The 21,189-nt window shown below is 39.0% G+C and overlaps 1 protein-coding gene across 1 annotated transcript; it reads left to right on the top strand.

Annotated features, from left to right (window-relative positions):
- The first annotated feature begins 506 nt into the window (after positions 1 to 506).
- Positions 507 to 21,188, top strand: jazf1b (JAZF zinc finger 1b). The gene is made up of 5 exons (XM_022194501.2): positions 507 to 748; positions 14,044 to 14,116; positions 15,167 to 15,363; positions 16,750 to 16,919; positions 19,479 to 21,188. The coding sequence occupies exons 1-5, from the start codon at positions 634 to 636 to the stop codon at positions 19,653 to 19,655; spliced, it is 732 nt and encodes a 243-aa protein (XP_022050193.1). The 5' UTR covers positions 507 to 633; the 3' UTR covers positions 19,656 to 21,188.
- Position 21,189: the final 1 nt, after the last annotated feature.

Below are 21,189 nucleotides of genomic sequence, written 5' to 3' on the forward strand. Positions count from 1 at the left end.
TTATGTAAATAAAGAATCTGATTTATTGTATTTCTTAAAGTGTTTTTGATTCAGGTTGAGCTGTGGTGTATTAATATTTAAGCTAACCAAAAAAAAGTTCGCATCAATATTTTTGAGTTTAGAAAAAAAAAGCAACAAACTACAATGAGTTAGACGTTTTTAAGTTGGTTACTCGTAGAATTTAACTAAGGTACCTCAACTTAAAATTAGTTCTAGGTCAACTAATGCAGAAATGTGAGTTTAAATTAAAAACAGTTTGAAATTGATGCAATTACCACCTCCTTTTGTCAGCAGAACTTATCAAAATAATGTTTGCAGAATAAATTGTGCGTCTCTTTCTTTTCTTGTCTTGCTGTCATTTACTGTGGGAATAGTTATCTTTAATTATATATTTTTAGAACGCACCACCATGCATAGTTGTATGTACATAGGTCTCAGACGTACAACTTAATTGAAACCATGCCAGTGCTTTTGTAATGAAAGGTCCACCGCCTTTCTGCCGCTCTCGTTGCTGCTCCCAGCTGGTTTGACGCAGAAGTCGCTGCACCGCTGCTCCGCTCCAGCTGTTCCACCGCTGTCCGCCCCTGCTGCTCGCCGCCGCCGCTTGCCCTCATTTCTGATGCAGCAGCGACCATGACAGGCATTGCCGCTGCTTCCTTCTTCTCCAACGCCTGCAGGTTCGGCGGCTGCGGGCTCCACTTCGACTCGCTGTCCGAGCTCATCGTGCACATCGAGGACAGCCACATCGGTAAGAGCCGACAAGTAGCGGCGACGCAGCCCGCCATGGCCGAGCTTTGCGGCTAGCAGGACGTGGCTAAGTTAGCCGAGCTAGCAAGTTACTTCCTGCGTCCTGACAACCCTGTTGCTAGGTGTGGTGGCTGTCGGTGTTTCTGTACTTTCATTTCTGTACCGGGCCGGTGACAGTGTTCGGGCAGCAGCACTGGAAACCCACCGACACACGGTTCGGTTTCTTTTCCGTTCGAGCAACATTATTATCGCAGCTCGAGGCCCCCCACGCGCAGAGCTGGAGGCGTCGCGAGTGAAGTTGCAACGTGCACGAGCCAAGTGGGGCTCCATTGATTATCAGCTGGTTCCAGTCAATCAGTCAATCAATCAATCAATCAGCATGATGGTAGTAATACCCGCAGGCAGGAGGTCAGGACTCACTCTACACCCGAATCACTGTCTCATCTCAAAGCTGCCCCTATTATTATTATTATTATTATTATTATTATTATTATTATTATTATTATTATTATTGTCCAGGGCTGAAACTAGTGATCATTTCCTTGACTAATCCATAAGTTGTTTGGACTATAAGAAGGCGTTATTTATCACATCTACTTAAATTAGTCAGTAATCTCCAACTTGTACTTAATGTTTTCTTATGTTCTGGCTTTTTGTCACCTATTGCTTAGACAGTAGAGGTGATGTCCAACCCAAACTACTGTAAATTTCAGGAAAATAGTTTGCAGATGCAGGTTTAAAAACAGAGTCACACTTAAAGATGCTAATTTCTTGCCCAGTAACGTTCACAGTCAATTACTTTCTCGATTAACTGGTTAGTTATATGGATTATAAAATGTCAGAAATTTGTTAAAAATGTCCATCAGTGTTTCTCAAAGCCAAACAGGACGAAGGCTTTTTGTCCACAACCAGCAACAAGATATTTGATTAATGTCATTATGTAAATACTGGAAAGAAACCAGGAGAAAAATCACATTACAAGGGATGGAAATGGAGAATAATCTGATCTAATGTCCAATCTAAACATTGTCCAAATGCTACTGGTGCTTTTGTGACCTTATTAATTTAGTATAAACACTTTTGAAAACATATGATCTAGCCTAATTTAATAATCTAATCTAATCTTGCATATATTCCAAATATTATTCAAATGCTAGTAGGATTTTTTCTCTTTAAAAATAGTCCAACTACTTCTTTGATTATAAAAATAGTTGCATATTCATTTACAAAGAGACAACTGATCGATTAATTATTGCAGCTCTATTATTATTAGTAGTCATATGAATACATTTAAACACATTAAGAATATTTTAAATGCCTATTGGCCTCACTGATAGTGGGATAGTTCATCGCTCATAGTATTCATCAAAAAGCAATCATCCTGGCAGAACACAATCAACACTAAGTTAAGTGTAACACAGCAACAAAAATAGAGCAATTTATATTGTGTTTTCCTGGTCCACAACACACTTAAACCATTTCATGTCACACTAAACACTGGCATCAGAGCACACTAACTACTGACTGCTCATAGATGCTCCTGATAGATCATCAGGTTATCACCAAAATCAACAAATCAACAGCACCTCCTGTGGTTCATACGGGGCAGGACAACAAGGACTGGGTGTGGGTGGAGTTTGGGAAATCAAGCTATGAAATCATTCATTTGATTGAAGTGATGACCAAGTACAGTTTCCAATTAAGTAATAATAACATCATTTTCTACTATCTATGTTGGCGTAGTGATTAGAAATATGTTTATACAACTTTGGTTACCTGAAATTAGTTTACCATGGGCCTTTAAAGCTGTTAAAGATTCTATGCATTTTAAATACAGGCAAGACTCTATATTTGCCTTATAATCATCCATTAATGATTATTAATAATTAAGAAGGCAGATAAGCAATGTTTGGAACCAATATGTGTAAAATTTGCAGTGACAATTAAAATCTTGGTATGGAAAGTTTAGAAAAATGCAAACTACAACAAAAAACTTAATTTAACAAACACTTGTTTTTTATATATAATATATGTAATTGAAATAATTAATATTTATCCTTCAGTGTTGATTGGTTTTAACTCCTGAGGTGTAATCAATTTCTTTGTTCTGTAGGCTGTGGTGACTACAAATTGAAGATGAGGCTGCATCACTGCCAGAATAATGCCTTTTAAAATAATAATATATGTATTTTATAAGATATCTGCCAAAACATAATGATACTTATAATCAGAAAAACACTGAATATTGAATCCGATAATCACTTTCCTCAGTTGTACAGATGAGAGATGAAAAATATTCCCTCTTTTAGAATACCACAGAAAACAGTTCATAATATTTTATTTACTTCAATAATACATATGAGAACTTTATATGATGTTCCTCCCATATCTATCTATGTATGTGTTTAATAAAACTTCACTCAGATATTAAAAGTTACTACATTTTTATCTTAAACTTTATAGGATGTATTATGAACATTACATTTTTACTAAGTGCTAAAGCATTTATATCTTTTCCCCGAGTCTCGTTCAGAATGTGAATTCCACCCCTCACAGTTTAACACCGAGCTCCTTCCTACATCTGCTCCCCAATCGAATATTTCAGACTCTTATTATTGAAGCTGACAAGGTTCAGCTGTCTCAGTTGTTCTTGTTTGTTGCTTGACTGGCTTTAATATCCTCTGCTCTCTGATTGTGTGCTGTGCATGTGTCCGAGGTGTTAGCCCTTAGAAAAAAAGCTCTTCCAAATGACTTATTGGGGAATAATGAAGCAATTAGTTGGCTCAAAGTGGAAAAACTTTGCTGCCCCCCCCCTCCTTTGTCTGCCGGCCTGTGCTCACTCTGAGAAGTGCGAAATCTTGCGCGTTGTGCCAAGTGCCTGTGAAGCATAATTACACAGAGAGTGCTTGATTTGGCATGTCTTCCTCCTCATCTGGTGGCCTGCTGCTAAAAAGCACATTCTCCTTTATAATTAGGCGCCTGGAAAACAAGCACACATTCTTGTCCCCGAGTTCCCCAGCCGGCGCTGCTGGTCGGACCCGCGGACAAGAGGTGGCGCTGCTCTGCTGCTGGTGGAGACGGAGCATTTTTGGGATGCATAGCAGATATTAGAGGCCAAAACTTGCCTCCTCAACACGTTGTATTATTGTCATCATGCAGTAATCTGATCAAAGAATAATTTGTAATTTTTTGAGTGATATCATCTAAATGATAAGGATGCTTCTTATATGTTACTATACAGTAATCTTACCAAAATTGTACAGGTAATTTACAGTTCTATAGCTCAGAATACTGCTTATGTTTTACCTAAAAAACATACATTGTATCTTATAACATAGATATCAATTAAATTTGAAAGAATTGTAATTTTTAGCCCACATCAGTGTCAGCAAACCTGCACGAAATGCTGATACACCGAAACTCCAAGTAGCATTTGCCTTCATACGTAAGTTTTACATATATCAAATAGGGATTGACAAATTTTCTGACTGTCAGATCTGACATTCACCATTTTTTTCTGATTATCGGTGTCATGACTACTACTTTGATTCTGATTCATCCATCTTTCTCTATCTTTAGTTTCCACTCTATGGTCTCTCGCAATTATCTTATTGGTAACACTTATTTTAATCTACTTATTATGTTTTAATATACTGTAATCTTTCAAATATAGTAGAAAATGTACAGATTTATAGCTTACAAACTAGTTATGCCTCTCCTGAAAACCTTGGAATGGATTTCGTAACACAAATATCAACTAAAATTTAAATATAGAGTCATTTTTAGTCAACATCAATATTAGTAAACCGGTGCTCATTTGCCTTCATTCACAAGTTTTCTGATGGTCAGATCTGAAATTCACCATTTTGCTGAAATTCAGTGTTATTTTTAAATCGATTTTGAACCGAATCTAAAACAAAATTAGCTACTTTGGCACTGATGAACCATCTTTCTCTGTCTGTAGTTTCCACTCTGTGGTGTCTGATAACACATGTTCGAATTTACTTTTTATATTTTGATATACTGTAATCTTTCCAAAATAATACAGATAATGTATAGATTTCTAGCTCAGAAACTAATTACGCTGTTCCTGAAAACCTTAGCATGGATCTCAGAACACAAATATTAAAAAAATGTAAAAATACAGTGATTTCTCTAGCCCATATCGACGTCAAAAAACCTGCACATACTGCTGATACACTGAAACTACAATCAGCATTTGTCGTCATACACAAGTTTCACAAGTTTTCTGATTATTGAATCTGAAATTCGCCATTTTGCTGATTATGTGTGTCATTTTTTAAGCCGATTTTAAAACAAATTCCTAAATGTACTAGCATGGATCTGATGCAGCCATGTTTCTTTGTCTGTAGTTTCTAGTGTCTGTGATTTCTAGCAGTTATCCGATTGGTAACACCAACTTTTATACAGTTTTTCCATTTTAATATACTGTAATCTTATCAAAATATGACGGATGATATAGATTTATGGCTCAGAACACTAGTTATGCTTTCCCTGAAAACCCTAGAGTGGACCTTGTGGCACAAATATCATCTAAAATTGAAATAAAATGTAATCTTTAGCCCACATCAATGTCAGACTCAAAGTGGGTGTTTTATTGTTCGTGACAGCAGTTTTAACCTGATAATGTGAGTGTTGGGTGGTCCACTTAGACCTTTGTGAGCAAATTCAGCCAACTTTAAGAGAATGAATGCTAATGAGGCCCAGAAAACTGCATCAGGACCGGAGGAACGTTTTAACACTGAGCCCAACACATGCTGTTAAGCCTAAAAGAGCTCCTCAATGGTCTGCTATTCTTGTGTGGTATAAAAAACCTGCACGCACTTGGCGGCTGAAATGTTTACTTTGTCACCGGGCGACCGGGCCGCTGAGGCAAATAGTGATCATGTTATTTAGACCTGTGAGTGCGAGCGTCCTGCTGGGGAACTGGCACACCGATGGCCTCAAGTGTCCAGCTATTGGTAACAATGGCTGTGTTTGTTGCCAATCCTCACTGGAGGCTCATTTAGTAGATTTTTTTTTTTTTTTTTTGCTACGCACCCCCAAAAATCTGCACGGAAGTAATAAATTTGGAAAACAGTAACTAGTTCCCTGATCCGTGCACCTGGTGGGCCTAATTACATTTCACCATCCCCCAACACTGCTGCTCCTGTTCCTGTGCGGCGACGACGACACGAGGGGTCCTATAGCCGATAAACCATTTCTTAAAGGAGATAATGTGCTTACACTACACGACATAGGCGTTCAATGTGAAATTTTTGCTGAAATGGGTTGTTTTTCTTGAAATAATTTCTCTAATTCTTCCCTGATGTTGTTCATGTCCAATACTGCAGATAAGAGCACACATACCACAGTTATAAATTAGAGCGTAAGCTGTAAGTAAAGTTTTTTAATTCATGATTGTTTGTCCCACCAACACTACTATAGATTTAAAGAAAATAGTTTGTGCCGCTAGGCTTAGCTTCCAAAAATACAAATTTTATAACAGAGAATGTGCAGTTTAATCATGAACAAAGTCATATTTAAAATAGGTAATTCCTGGCACTAGGGCTGAAACTTTATTCCTGGTTAATCTTTCAATTTTATTGATTAATCAGTTAGTTGTTTAGTCTACTAAAGGTCAGAAAATTGTGAAAACTCTATGTCTAACAGGCAAAAAATGTCAATGATAATGAATTTACTGTCATAGACAAAACAAAATATTCAAATTTAAGAGATGAGATCAGAAAATGTAGACTTTTTTTCTTTAAAAGAAAACACTCAAAATGATTAATGAATTATCAAGAGTTCCAATCAAGTAAATGACCAATAATTGCACCTCTACTTGACACATAATATTAGATTGATTAGTTGTATATTAGCGTAACATAAAACAAATTTGCAGGTAATCGCTTAGTTTTTTCTGTCATTTTTCAAGCTAAAAAGCCAAACACCGATTAATTCCACCTCTTCCTGTGTGACTATTTGCTACTTTTCTAGTTGTAAACTGAGCATGTCTTGTTTTTGAAATGCTGGTGAGACAAAACAAGCCATTTCATCATCTCAAACTCTGAGAAACTCTCAATTTTTGCACGCTTAATCAGCACATAATCAAAAATAAGTTGCAGTGAGCAGCAGTGAATGTATGCTTTTGTACATGCATGTTTATCCACGTGTTTGCGCAAACATGTCTCAGTCAAATGCATATAAGTCGCTGTCTGTTTGAAACCTATTTATAATGGATCATTTTAAACCTCCCCGTGTTTTTTCAGTAACCCGCAAAAAGGCAGCTTACCCATGAAGCTTGACTCTGTTTCATTTCCTCCTTAGAGGTCACATTGTAATGAATTACCTGTGCCACCACTCCTGGTAATGCTCCCTGCTGCTCAGAGCCACCATAAACATGTCACCATAATGCTCACCACTCTGCTCTACCCCACAGTGCATTTGGCCATGAGGGTGGAGAGCCAGACACTGGTGGAAATGAGAGAGGGAGCTGTGCGTCTGGTGTGTCTGTGTGTGTGTGTGTGTGTCGTGGAGGGTGTTATGAGGGGTAGCAGGCGTCACTTCCCCTCTTGCCTTAGGAAGGTTTGTTGTGTGATCGTCCCTTGGTTTCCTGTTGCAGACCATCATAGGGGCCCGTTTTGGAATGTGTAATTGCATCATTCTGTCGCTGCTGATACACCGAAAGTCCAATCAGCGTTCATTTCCATATGCAAATTTCACAAATAGCAAGCGGGGATTGACAGATAGCTGACATTTCTGATTATTGAATTCAATGTTTAGCTTTTTTTTTTTTGATTATCCATGTGTCAGTTTTTATAATCGATTCCCAATTAAAGTAAATTTACTTTAAAAGTCCCTACCTTGGCTATGATTCAGCCACCTCACGGCTCTGGTCTCAAGCAACTGTCTGATTAGTTATGCATGTATTTCATGGCCATTTAAAAGTGAAGGAAAAGTTTCAAATAAACGTCTAAATCTGAAATAGACAAAAGCATTTCAATAATGTTTTGTGCTAGAATTTGTCATTCTTAAGTTGGACATCAAGATTTTCATTTTTACATCAAATATTGCATGCATTGACTCAAAATATTGGTGTTCAGCCTCCTTGATTACTAATAATCCACTTAGGTATTGATCCTGAAAAGTTCTATCTGTTGATTCCTATTCGAAAGCCTTAATGATGTGCACCGTCATCCTGAGGCTAAACAGTTTAATTAAAACACACATTCAGTTGTCTAGGAAAACATTTTTAAAATCTAACAGATTTCTTAGACTTGATCTAATTTTAACGAGACACAAAAGCAGAAGCAATGGAGCCTCTGCTGTAGCTGCTCCTAATCCGTGGAACAGTTTCCTCTTCATAAAAGAACTGCTAAGACATTAGAAACGATTAAATCACTGCTGAAGAAATTGTGTTTTTATTCATATTTGTCTTTTGGTTATTTTTCACTCTTGTTGTATTAAATGTACTTTCTAAATATAATTGGCTCGACAATTAAAGGATTCTTGGGTATCTTCTGATATGCATAAATTCAGCAGCTTTCTTTTAAAGCTCTTTTTGCTGTTAACTGAATTTTATTTAAAAAAATAAATAAATAAAAGAAAGAAAGGAATATGTTCAAAATGGAAACCTTCTTTGGGAATGTTTTTGATTTTCAGAGTGGAAAACAGTTTGATTTTAGATATATACATATATATTTTAAATGTGCATGTATTTCAGTGCAAATCATAAACAAAGAGCGTCAATATGCATTCCTCGTAAATGAGCTCTATTCTGCTGGTCTGCCTGTCCTGCCTGTTCTTTATCCCACACCTGATTCTTCGTTGTATACATAAACATCACTTGGGCTTACTGAAAGTGATTGTTTGCCTCTGTAACTAGTGAATAAATACCCTTTTTGTGTCCCAGAAGGCTTCTGATAGTCGGCCACCAAGGTGGACCACCTGTGTGGTTTGATTAGAGGGGTTCCCATCTCTACTTGAGGCGCCTTCGTCCTGGTCCGTGACTGCTGGTGGCCCCAAAAGAATAGCAGAGGCTGTGGGGAGCTGAGTCCCTGCAGGCCTTCTCCCAGTCCCCACCTGAGGTGTGTGTGATTTACAGTGTGTGGGAACGGACTGATCCACTGCTGTTTGAGCGGTCCGAGAGCAGGCCGCCATTCCACTGCTTGAGACTCATTAGGGATCATAGCAGGAGATTTCTCGTGCAGCCTCTCACACACACATACCATTACACAGAGCTCAGTATAGCCTCTGCACTGCCTCTGGTTTTTGGCAGGGGAATAGTGTCAAAATGAATGTCTCTCCTGCTCTGTGTTTCCATGACTTTGGCTGGAGAGCAGAGAGAGGTGTGCTGTCCTTCTCGCTGGGGATAAATCCGCTGTTAATGAAACACTTTGTTACGACTGAGGCCTTGAGAAAAACCTCCTGAGCTTTAGGCGCTGAGCTCTGAGCCGTTGCATCTGCCAGTATCATAACACTCTGCCGTTATTTTAGCGTCAACCAACAGATCTGGCATTAGCAGTCGCATGGTTGATGCCTCACGTCTTTCGTCGCCCAGGTCTGCTTAAATCAAGACAGCCACTGCTGTGCTGACTTTTGCTGTTAGACCTTTACAGTGTGTGGCTTCTTGTGGATGTGGTTTGGGTTGAGTTTTACTGGTCAATATCACCGTCTTGACAAAATTAAGCTTGTAGTTGACGCTAATTAAAATACAGAGTGTCGTCTGTGCATTTTTCTTATGGATGATTAAAAGCGGCTTTCCACTACAGGAACCCGATTCAGGTTTTGAGGTGGCGTTATAGGACTGGCCCTGTAATTATCCCTTAGAATCTGACAGCTTCGACCGCGACGTTCCCTCCAAGTGCGTCAAAACAACAACGAATAGCACTTACCAGACATAATTCCAGTTCTGTATAGTTTAGCATAGCCAGATCATTCTCCAGCACTGTATAGAATGGTCTGACTGCACCTCATTACCATTCTGCTAAAGGCGGACAAAGGGAACCAATCGCAATGGAGCTAAGACCAGGGTGCACCAATGCATTGGCTTCCTGAAACATTTGCATTTGGGGAGGTGAGTGCTATTACAGTAGCAGATAATTTACCAAAATAAATTAGTACGGCTGCTTTATTGCATGATTTTTAGTGTGTAGATTACTGCTCAGACATCGTTAGTTGTTTTCAATAGCTAAGAGGATTCTGAAAATGGTAACAGATAGTAGAAAGCGATGTGAAATGTCCAGTTAATAGCAATCATTGTGAATCAAACTAAGTTGTATGAGCAAATGCAAAACAGGGCAGTGGATAGTTCACCTGTATGGTGAATTTTTCCATTGTTGATGGCAATATTAGAGAGGAGAAAGCTTGCTACTTGATGCGAACAAGGAGAGGGCAGGGAATTGGCATTTGTTGTCAACTCCAAATTAAACCAATCAGGATTTTTCTTCTCCCAGTTTAACCAACTGGAGAGAAGACCCCCACGGCAGTTTTGCAGTACCACTCAGAAGTACCCCTACAGTAGGTACTGTTTTCTCCCCTGAAAAAGATCCTGACAGAGTTTTTACAGGGGCGGTTCTTCTAATTGGAACACGCACAAATGTTTGCGCTGCCCAAAAAAGGTCTGCAAGTTCCTGAAGTCAAAAACAGCCTTAAAATTCATCGCTTTCTAACACAGTTTTAGATTTTGTCTTCGGTGTAAAACAAGTAAAGCTTTCAAATGTATCACAGGGAACATCTAATCAAAGCTTATGTACGTAGATAAGGATATAACCAAGCATCTGGGGCCAACTTTCTGTACTTAAAGGCACTGATATTGGATATCCAACTCTGTTCTTTGTCCCTGCAGACATGACTAGACAATTTGGAGTCAGATTTCTATACTCATCACAGTGAAACATAAATAACCATCTGAAAAGGAAATCCGACGTCAGAGAGCTCCCCCTAAATCTAATTAGTGCATCTTTGGCCTTCTACATCTCTCTGTCCAGCAGGATTTTAATGACAATCAGTTTTATTTATTATTTATTTCAGGGAAACAAAGAAACACGCAAACAGGAGTAAAAGCCCAATGATGTGGAAGCAATAAATGAGTGTGACTCAAGGTTTTATTGCAGCCTGACAAAGGTGTTGCTTACTCCTTTAACCAAGAACTTTAATTGCACCTTTTCCATGTGTTTTGTATCTTCGCCACAGTCATTTTTGAATTATATAAACTAGAGCTTGCCTGTTATTATTATTATTAGTAGTAGTAGTAATAGTTGTAGTAGAATTATAATTATTGTTTTTCACTGAATATACAGAGCTTGTTAAAGCTAAAATTCTGCATTACAAATGGCCTTAGGTGTAAGTGCTGTTTATAAATGAGCATGTGGATGGAAACACGCCATAGTTTTAACCACATGGGGGTAGCAGTCTTTCACAGCCGTGCCAGAGGTAGACAGGGAGGCTCAGCTGGTAAGTGGTAGAAACTGTTGTTTTATGGGGCATCTCTCTTCTCCCACATGGACAGCAGTGGGAAGAGTGTTTGAAGTCAGGCCCGCTTCACCTCAGGGTGTGGAGATTGGCTATTGTTGCGCATTTAGCACCGCTGAGTAAGATGAATGTCTGGAGCTCAGCATGGCAAAACACAGTATGTGTCAAATGTGGTCATGTGTGAGCAATGTGCTGTCTTCAGAGCGCCTTTTTGTATTTTTTTTTTTTTTTTTAAAAAAGAAAAGTGCAATGGAAATTCAAAGAAAAGGCCCAGGAGACGTCACCATCTTGTTGTAGATTTTAAGTTAAAATGTAGCAGAATATGGCTAAACTGAGCCCTGTGTTTTACTGAAAAAGGCAACCTGTCAATTTATTTAGCAAAAATGTTTTTGGTGAATTCTGCTTATTGAAACATTATACAGACAACCAGAGGAAATGATTTAGAAACCTGCATTTGCTTGAAACTTGTGGATGTGCTTCATGTTCACTGCATTAACTGTATCTTTCCACCAAACATTTTATGTACTTTTGCTCACATAGTTAGCAGAGCATGCATGCTCTTTGACAGCTCAGTCCATGACATTCTTGCACACACATTCATAGCTGAGACACAAAATCCAGTTCAACCACAATCTGCTACTGTTTGTCACTAAGTGCACTGCGTAGGGGCAAACAGATGTACTGTAAGTTTTTTAAGGCAGCAAAGAATAATACTGTGTCAGAGTACTGTATCAGCAGGTAAAACTGTGCCCCGAATCATTCATACCAATGCAAACTTTTAATTTTAATTTGACAAATAGGTTTTTTTTCCAACTGGAAATGACATAAACAAGTGACAGAAGACAGTAAGACACTGTGTTAGAGATGTTGATGATACATTTTAACTATTTGAATGGTTTCTGTCTATATTCCATAAAGTCCTGGTAATTTGTACCATTTTCTAAAACATTCATACACTATAATCAGAGAACAGCTAATGCAGTGAGTTGCTGCTCAGTTGCACGTCATGGGTAGAACCAAAGAGCTCAGTGAGGACCTCCAGTTTCACATTGTGGCTCCTCACAATCCAGGAAAAAACTACAAAGCCCTATCAAGTGTTTTAAAGTAACCATGGAAACAGCGCATAGCATAATGAAAAAGTACAAGGCGGTTCCACACTGTGAAAAACCTCTATGGGTGTGGTAGGAAGCCAAAAGCGATCCCTGAACTGGCAACAATTCTGATGTGAGACGGCAAGAAGAATCCAAGGATCAGTACCAAGATCATCCTGAATAATGTGAGCAGTTCTGGTAGCAACATGTCAATCAGACACTCTAGAAGACCAAGAACAAAGCTGGTCTCCATGGATCAGACCAAGGAAGACTTCACTTCTCCAAGACAGACACGCTAAAGCTCAGCTAGACTAAGAAGAAAGCTTTTTTTGGAACCATCAAATCGATGGTCAGGTGAGATGAAAATGGAGCTGTTTGGACACATAAAGTGAACAGAATCATGACAAAAGAGCAATCATTCAGTTTGTGAAGGAAAGCATCAGACACTCTACAGAAAAACTGCTCCTTGGGCAGCATTGGAGCTTCCAACAAGACAATGATATGAAACATGGAGCCAAAGTGGTGAAGAAATGATGAAGAGAAAACAATGAGAAGATGTTGGAGCCACTCCTGAATCCATTCAGACTCTGTAGAGGAACTGAAGAACTACATCGCAATGAAGACCTGCAGAAAGACTGTTAGACGTTAACTGTTAAGATTAACTGTTTGACTGATGTGTTGGAAAATAAAAACTTTGACATTGATTAGTGAGAATTCAGGACATGGCATTTTTTAAATAAAAATGTAGAAATGAACAACGCAGAAGTAAACTGGAATAGTAACACCTCTAACATAGTGTCTTGCTGGCTTTTGTCACCTGTTCATGTCATTTCCAGCCAAAAGAAACCTGCTGCTCAAATAAAAAATTCCCTACAATTCAAAACTTGGCTTGGGTAGGAGAAATTTTGGGTTGAACTGTGTGGCACAGAGGAGATTAGTGATGACTGTTTGGCACTGGATCATATTTCAGTAATCTTGCACTGACGGTTTGAAAAGGTTTGACTCAAATTTTAATTACAAGCCTTTTAAAAGTAAGAAGGTGCTATATGGCTGCACCTTTCCTCTGTACCTGCCTGTCTTAGTAGTGCAAGAAAAAAAACACTTTACTATAACTAGGTACATTTGCCAGCAGCAGTGCTTTCAGTCTGGCCAGACACTTCTCTGAAAACAGCTGTGAGAGTTTGCAGGTGGGAAGACAGTTTGGAGAGAGGTTGGATCTGGGGGACCTGGAGGTGTTTCATCCTCCCAGTAAAACACATACTACAGTGCAGGAAGGACCCAAACTGGCCAAAAAAAACCACCAGCCTTTCTTAGACCTTTTTTGCACCCAGAACTAAGGCACACCTGTGCACTAATCATGGTGTCTAATCAGCATCTTGATATGGCACACCTGTGAGGTGGGATGGATTATCTCAGCAAAGGAGAAGTGCTCACTATCACAGATTTAGACAGATTTGTGAACAGTATTTGAGAGAAATGGTGATATTGTGTATGTGGAAAAAGTTTTAGATCCTTGAGTTCATCTCATAAAAAATGGGAGCAAAAACAAAAGTGTTACGTTTATATTTTTGTTGAGTGTACATATACAATGTTTGCACATATCTATATAACATAAATATGGAATTGCAGTAGCATTTTGGTCTTTATAGACTGTATGAAGTCCAGGAGGCTAGCTGTTGACCAGATAACAGCTAATAAAAACTATTTTGTGCTTAATGCTTCCCCTCAGATACGGACCCTGGTCTTCTGGAGAAGCAGGAGCAGCAGCAGCCGACATATGTTGCCCTCAGTTATATCAACAGGTAAAGAAATGAGTTCATATATTAAAAAAATACTTTGTTTATCTATTAATGCAGTAAATCAACCTTATGACTTCAACTTCACTGAAATCTGACATGATGATGACATTAATATTATTAGCGTAGGGCCTGTAAAAATGTGTCTGAGTAAAAATCAGCTAAGGAGTAATAATGTGTAACAAATCATCTAGACATTCAAATTCTTTTATTGATTAATCAAAGGACATTTTATTACACTTTGATGATTGCCTTAACAATAGAAACATATGAAAAGATACTAAACTAGGCACGTTTTTGACAAGTTTCCAAAATTACGCTTATGTACGTTACTTTTCTGTTACTTTTGACGGAAAAAAGTTCACTTTTCCGTCAAAAAGTAACATACATGAGCATAATTTTGGAAACTTGATAGGCCATTTGTCAAAAATGTGCCTCTTTTCATATGTTTCTATTGTTAAGGCAATCATCAAAGTGTAATGAAATGTCCTTTGATTAATCAATAAAAGAATTTGAATGTGTAGATGATTTGTTACACATTATTACCCCTTAGCCGATTTTTACTCGTCTACAAAAATCCTCTACGTCAGTAAGGGGTTTGTCATGAAGAAGTGAAGTGTGTGTGCCTATCTCCAATTTCACATGTCATCTGGTGGATTGCTTAAATGAATCGCTGCAGTATTTGGTAGCTGGGGTTTTTTATTGCGCTGGGTTAATTCCAGTTGTCTTTGATATGGTGGTTTTAAAAGCCTTATGCAACAAACCAGTGCACAGGAAGGTCTGCCACTGTCTCCCTGCCTTCACAAACACATCTTGATGTGGCTGTCACTTAATTTGTTAATTCCACTTTTGCTTTAACAATGTCTATGTTAACATTTCATTTTTATGATACACATTTACCAAAGAACTTTACTGTCTATCATAAACTCCAAAAAGTTTTTTTTGATGGGAATGCAGCCAGTGTTGGGTTTTTCCAAGCATGTGTTCTACAGTAGTTGCTCACTGTACACTGAATGGAAAATGTTTGGTGACCAGTTTTCCTCCTCTGAATGCCAGGTTTATGACAGATGCTGCAAGGCGAGAACACGAGGCCTTGAAGAAGAAGGTGCAGCCCAAGTTGTCTCTGTCTCTGACAGGCAGTCTGTCACGCAGCAATCTTTCCACACCTCCCCGCCACACCAGTGGAAACCTCACACCGCCAGTCACACCACCAATCACCCCGTCCTCTTCCTTCCGCAGCAGCACACCTACAGGTAACCATCACCGCCACAGTCACATCGAGTTAAACCTTGAGACACAGCTGCAGTGAAACACGTGCTGCTTTTTTAAAATTGATTTTAACATTAAGATCAATCGAAACAACTTTAGAATTTATCACTGTGGATTTTGCAGTCAGGTCATAGCAATGCTTTCTAAATTAGAATAGTTGTCTATCTGTTTCTTGATATAATGTCCAATGCTAGTGTAAATTGGTTATTCAAAAAAACATTTTTGAGTTATTTCAACTTCTAGTCACGGTTGTGCTGTTTCAATAAAGGTACTTGACTTTATGTTGTAAAAAAAATGAGTCCACAGTGAGTAAAAATGTGACAGGAAACTGCTTGGGTTTCCATACAGTTAGATAAGTAAATGAAAAGCTATCTAAACATTTCCCTTGCTCATTTTTTGTTTTTCCGTTTGATGGGTCTTTTGATTTCATGGACACCCCACCCATGAGCAAAATGTAACTGTAGTCAACCATAATTCATTGAAAATGGAGTTGAAATATGTCTCAGATATTACAAAACATATGGCATTTCATACCAATTAATACTATTGCAGAAACTGTGACAACAAACATCCACTCAGCTGATAAAAACTGTAAATCCACCTTCCAAAATATAATACATCCAGCTGTCTTAACATCCATGTACTTTGCTAGCAGAAAATAAGGTTATATGATAGGTTGTTGCCTATAAAAGCTTGTGCTTGAATTGTGTAATATTTCACCGTTAAATAGTAGTGTACATGTTAGTCTCTGTTTGCTTTCCATGTAAAATTTGAGGCAGAGTTTTTGATACCATGCATGAAAAATATCCTGTACTTAATTTTTTGGCATCAGCTGGAGATTTTAGGAAACATCCACATCACAAAGCTGACTTTCAGGCTGCAGACACATGAGGACATCCCTCATAGTGCAGCTAATTAATTTAATTCACTAGAGTGCACTTTATCTAACAGGAATCTTTTTTGTTTTTTTGTTTCTGCCTTGTAACATTTTCCCATGTCCTTGTTTTGTCAAGTATGAATCCTTGTGGCACGACATCTTTAGTTAATCGATAAAACAATAGCCTTGACCCAAGACCTCAGTGAAATGCACGAATTCTTTCCCACGATTTGCATAATTCAGTCTTTCCGAAAACTTGGGCACCGTAACACATGAAGTAAAGTTTCTGGGAACGCTGCTGCAGAACTCACGCTGAGAAATACCCATGTTTTTCAGCCTGAAGGCACAAAGTCCCAGGGTTTTCTCCCCACAGATGAGTCACCAAATGTGTGTAAATCAGGGCGTCTTGGAGGCCAGCTTGTACGATTGCATATCTGGCACAGATTCCCTCAGTTATTTACTATTTGACTTTCTGTCTTTCGCCCTGCCACAGGTAGCGAATGTGATGAAGAGGAGGTAGAGTTTGAGGAGTCTGACAGCGATGAATCGTGGACCACAGAGAGCGCCATCAGCTCCGAGTCCATCCTCAGCTCCATGTGCATGAATGGAGGAGACGAGAAGCCTTTTGCCTGCCCTGTTCCGGGCTGTAAAAAGAGATATAAGGTAATTCAATCTCTTACAACTTATTGGAATGTACTGTCACAGCTCACCGTGCCTGGAGAGACCAAATGAAAACCTTCGACATTTGCTCTTTACAAAGTGTGAGATACAGTAGATGATTGCATTTGTTCACGGAAATAAATCAAAACAAAGTCTCTGCTTGTTGACAGTGGAAAAAATGGTTCCTACTTGAGCATTACGACATAAATGCATACATCTAGTCCACTTCTGTGATGTGGAGTTTTACAGGATTTTCCGTTCACATCTGGCGTGTGCGGTCGGGATGAATAATGTGCAGCCTGAGAAAATTGCATTGCTGACGTGAGTGACAGGGTTATAGGCGATGACTTAGTCTGAGGTAGCAGGCACCATTCGGGCATCTGTTTAAGGGGCAGATTGGTTTGCAACTAGGAAACATTTTATTTCTCCTCCTACACTTAATTGTTAACTAGCAACCTTGTTTTGTCCAAAAGTGAATTTAAGAGCTGCACTACATGGCTAGTGTGCAACATTGTAGGTGTAATTTAACCAATAGTATTGGTCATTTAAATTTATTGGTAGCATTTTTTTGTTTCACCATATAAAAGTTGGACATGGCTTCCTCATCAGGCAAGTTTAGCCAACATTAAAGTGGCTTAAACCTGCATTTTTTTCTAACAACCAGCAGGGGGCGATTGTACAAAGTAGTCTGTATTTTATATAGCACTTTTTACTATACCTGCAAGGTACCCAAAGCGCTTTACGTGATACGTCACATTCACCAATTCACACACTGATGGCGGAAGCTGCCATGCAAGGCGCTAACCACGACCCATCAGGAGCAATTAGGGGTTCGGTCTCTTGCTCAGGGACACCTCGACATGAGCACGACGGGCCGAGGATTGAACCGGCCACTCTACCCACTGAGCCATGCCGCCTGATTGTGTGCAAATCTATGAGAAACTCCTTCAGTTTGCTACTTCAGTAAACATTTTCCTGTTGAATTTATGGTCTCAATCACCAGGTTTAAAGCTTTTTATGCATTGCATGTTATTCATTTGGTAAATTGTGGCTGTATTCAGAGTAAAATAGATGATAAAGCAGGGCATGTTTTGCCAGGTTGCTACTATATAGGTGTGCTTAGTTACCTCAAGTTCTCCAGTCTGATTAACCTCTGCTTGTTAAGTCTGGTTTCAAAATACCAAAGCAGTGGGGTGTACTGAAAGTTCACATGGTTAGGCACTTCCACCGAATATACAGTTCAAGATGGGGACAGTCAAATGCCAGACTCGAGGCTTCACAATGATAGTCCAAACACCAATGATCGACATCCACTGTTGTGTATACAAGACTACAAAAACAAGGTCTACAACTAAAGGTTTTCTGAGCTTGGTGTGGACGAGTTTAAGACTCCTACCAACAGCCCTTACATTAACCACATCCAACATGTTTGGATGAATCAAAATGTAGGTCTTATCAAATAACACTTGAACCTGACTTCATTAAAGACAATGATCCCAAACACCCATCAAAAGTGGTAAAGAAATGGCTAAATCAGGCCACAATTGAGCTTATAGGCTGGCCTACCCAAACTCCTGACTTAACCTCTATCAAGAAGAAACAAGTACATGTCAGAAAGCCAACAAATGTACTTGAACTGTACCAATTTTGTGAAAAGAAGTGGTCAAAGACACAACCAGGAGGTCATATACGGCTACCGAAAGCACCTAGTTTAGGTGAAAATGCCCAAAGGATGTTTAACCAAATGTTAGCATTGATGTATAAATCAGTAGATTTCTTCCCACTTCCAGAAGACCTGTAATAAGTCCATGAAAGAGCCAAAATGCATGATTATCTTCTGTGACAAACATCAATATGTTTCAGTGATTCCATTATAGAAAATTTAGAGCTGTAGGAATCATTACAAACTCAAGACCGCCATGGTATATGTGGTCTTTACAAGTGTATGTAAGCTTTTGCTCACCACTGTAACTCTGCACAGTTGCTTTATCTAGAATGTGCAGATGGATGTCTTTCTCCACCCACCTCTCCACACTCACTGTACTTCAGCTCTCCTACTACTTTCCTCAAACACTGTAAAGCTACTCTACGCTACACAATGACAAGTTGTAATATTGGAGTAATTCAGCCGACTTACTCTGAAGAAGAAGAATTCTACTAAAAGCCCAACCATGCAAGTCGACAGGATTGGTTCCTGAGATCTGTCACGTGTGAAACCCCTCATAATGTGTATTGTAGCATAAAAAACACCATTAGACATTGTCCCCGGAGAGGCTTTATGTTGCTTTTAAGGCCAAAACCAAAGTACATTCCTGCACCCATTGTCCATAATCTTGCAAAACTCCTTCCCTGAAGAGCTGATAGAGAAACATATTAATGCTCATTGTTTAGGAATGAAATGTTAATCACACACATATGGATGCAATTTCTGAGTGTCCATATGCTTTTCTCCATGCCGTGCAGACGTGATAAACTCAGCCAATTCTCCTTTTGTTGCTTTTAACACACACTGTTTAGCATTCACGTGTCTAAAGTGACGTCTCGTTTTGTTTGCCTTCGCAGAATGTGAACGGGATCAAGTACCACGCCAAGAACGGCCACCGAACCCAGATAAGGGTGAGAAAACCCTTCAAGTGCCGATGCGGGAAGAGCTACAAAACATCTCAGGGTCTCCGTCACCACACCATCAACTTCCACCCGCCCATCTCTACCGACATCATCCGCAAGATGCAGCAGTAGATGCCAAGTCGACCCCACCATCACCAGCAGTGGCTGTTTCTCATTCCACCCCGTCCTCTCTCATCCGTCAGCCCCATTTCTTTCCCTCCTATATATATATATACACTTAGCTATGACACTAATTTTTTTGATTGCATGGTTTAAATGTATTATTATTCACTCTTATTTTTCCATTGAGAATGTTGAAATCGTTATGTACTTCCCAGTTTTGTATTTTGCACATTTAAGCTATCGTTTATCTTCTTTGTTTTCTTTGACATATGGTGCTTGTTATTGATGAGGGCATGTTGTAGACTACAGAATGACCACATCACAAGTAGCCTTGCATGTACAGTAGGGCATTCTGTTTAAAAGGGAAAGTTTGTTTTTTGATGACAAAGGAGACACCATAACCTGCTTTTGCCTAAAGTGTGACAAAGGCAACTGAAAAATGAATGTGTGCTGCAGCCTGAAAATCAAAAAGCATTTGTTTAGTCTCTATCAGGCTTACTGTAGTTACTTTTCCTTTCATATCACGACAATTCAAAACCCTTTTTTATTAAATCTCTTTTACTGCAACCACTAGTGTGTGTGAGCACCAAAGGATTATCTCAGGTGATTTTTGCGAGCATTTCAGCACCACAATCCTGCCCAAATGTTTTCAAAGTATTTATGCCGTTCAGTGGGATCATGGGAACTCTGTGCGTCCTCGTGCTCCCGATCACTTTTCCTCAAGACCTACGCAGTTTTCCTTCCTTGCTGATTTACAGTAAGGAACTGAAGCACTTTTTGTAAAAGTTGCCAAATGAAAGAGCATTTTCGCCAGTATCTTGTTTCTAGTGTATATACATTAAGTGTACTATTGCACGTTCTACAATCGATTGCTCCAGGTGTTTTCAGTATTGTGAGATTTCTGTATGAACAGTAGTTGCCTTGAATTGTAAAACCATTCCAAACAGTGCAGTAAATCTTTGTATGGCTTCATTCTGACAGTTCATACAAACTCAGACTGACTCCCTGGTCTGTTTGATTAATCCGTGCCATGGATAATAGGAAAAGAGGAGGCTAACTTTGGCCATATATTTAGCACACTGATGTTCTCACCGTTTGGCTGTGAGAGAAACACATGCAGTTCTTACTTTGTGCCATAACAATATAACGTCAGTCATCCGTGAAGACTTTAGAATTATAATGAACCACAGATAAAGCAACGTCACAGGAATAGGAATTACCAACACTGAGCCATTAGGTAAAATCTTCACAGCATGGATGTTAGTGTCTCATAAACTACAGCCCAATTAAGAATTGTGGCAATGTTATTCTGCCAGTACGGAGAAAACTCTTTGATATAGTGTACAGTGAATGTATTGTCATGTGTTAAGTGCATTAAATTATATTTTCATATGTTTCTGAGGTAAGAAAAACTACACTATGTATGAAAATGTGTATGAAAAGCTGAAAACCAGAGGTGGTGACGTACTGTATTTCTTCTTCAAAAAAAAAAAGCTGCTTCATGTAAACTTTTGTTACGTTTAGAATAAAAGTTCCTCTGTTC

This window comes from Acanthochromis polyacanthus, chromosome 12 (assembly GCF_021347895.1).
Source record: "Acanthochromis polyacanthus isolate Apoly-LR-REF ecotype Palm Island chromosome 12, KAUST_Apoly_ChrSc, whole genome shotgun sequence".
Lineage (NCBI taxonomy): Eukaryota > Metazoa > Chordata > Actinopteri > Pomacentridae > Acanthochromis > Acanthochromis polyacanthus.

Bases quoted from the DNA above. Each gene is read 5' to 3' on its own strand.
- jazf1b (XM_022194501.2), top strand. From the start codon at position 634: ATGACAGGCATTGCCGCTGCTTCCTTCTTCTCCAACGCCTGCAGGTTC. The intron at 14,117-15,166 runs GTAAAGAAATGA...TCTGAATGCCAG, and splicing joins GCCCTCAGTTATATCAACAG to GTTTATGACAGATGCTGCAA. The intron at 15,364-16,749 runs GTAACCATCACC...GCCCTGCCACAG, and splicing joins CCGCAGCAGCACACCTACAG to GTAGCGAATGTGATGAAGAG.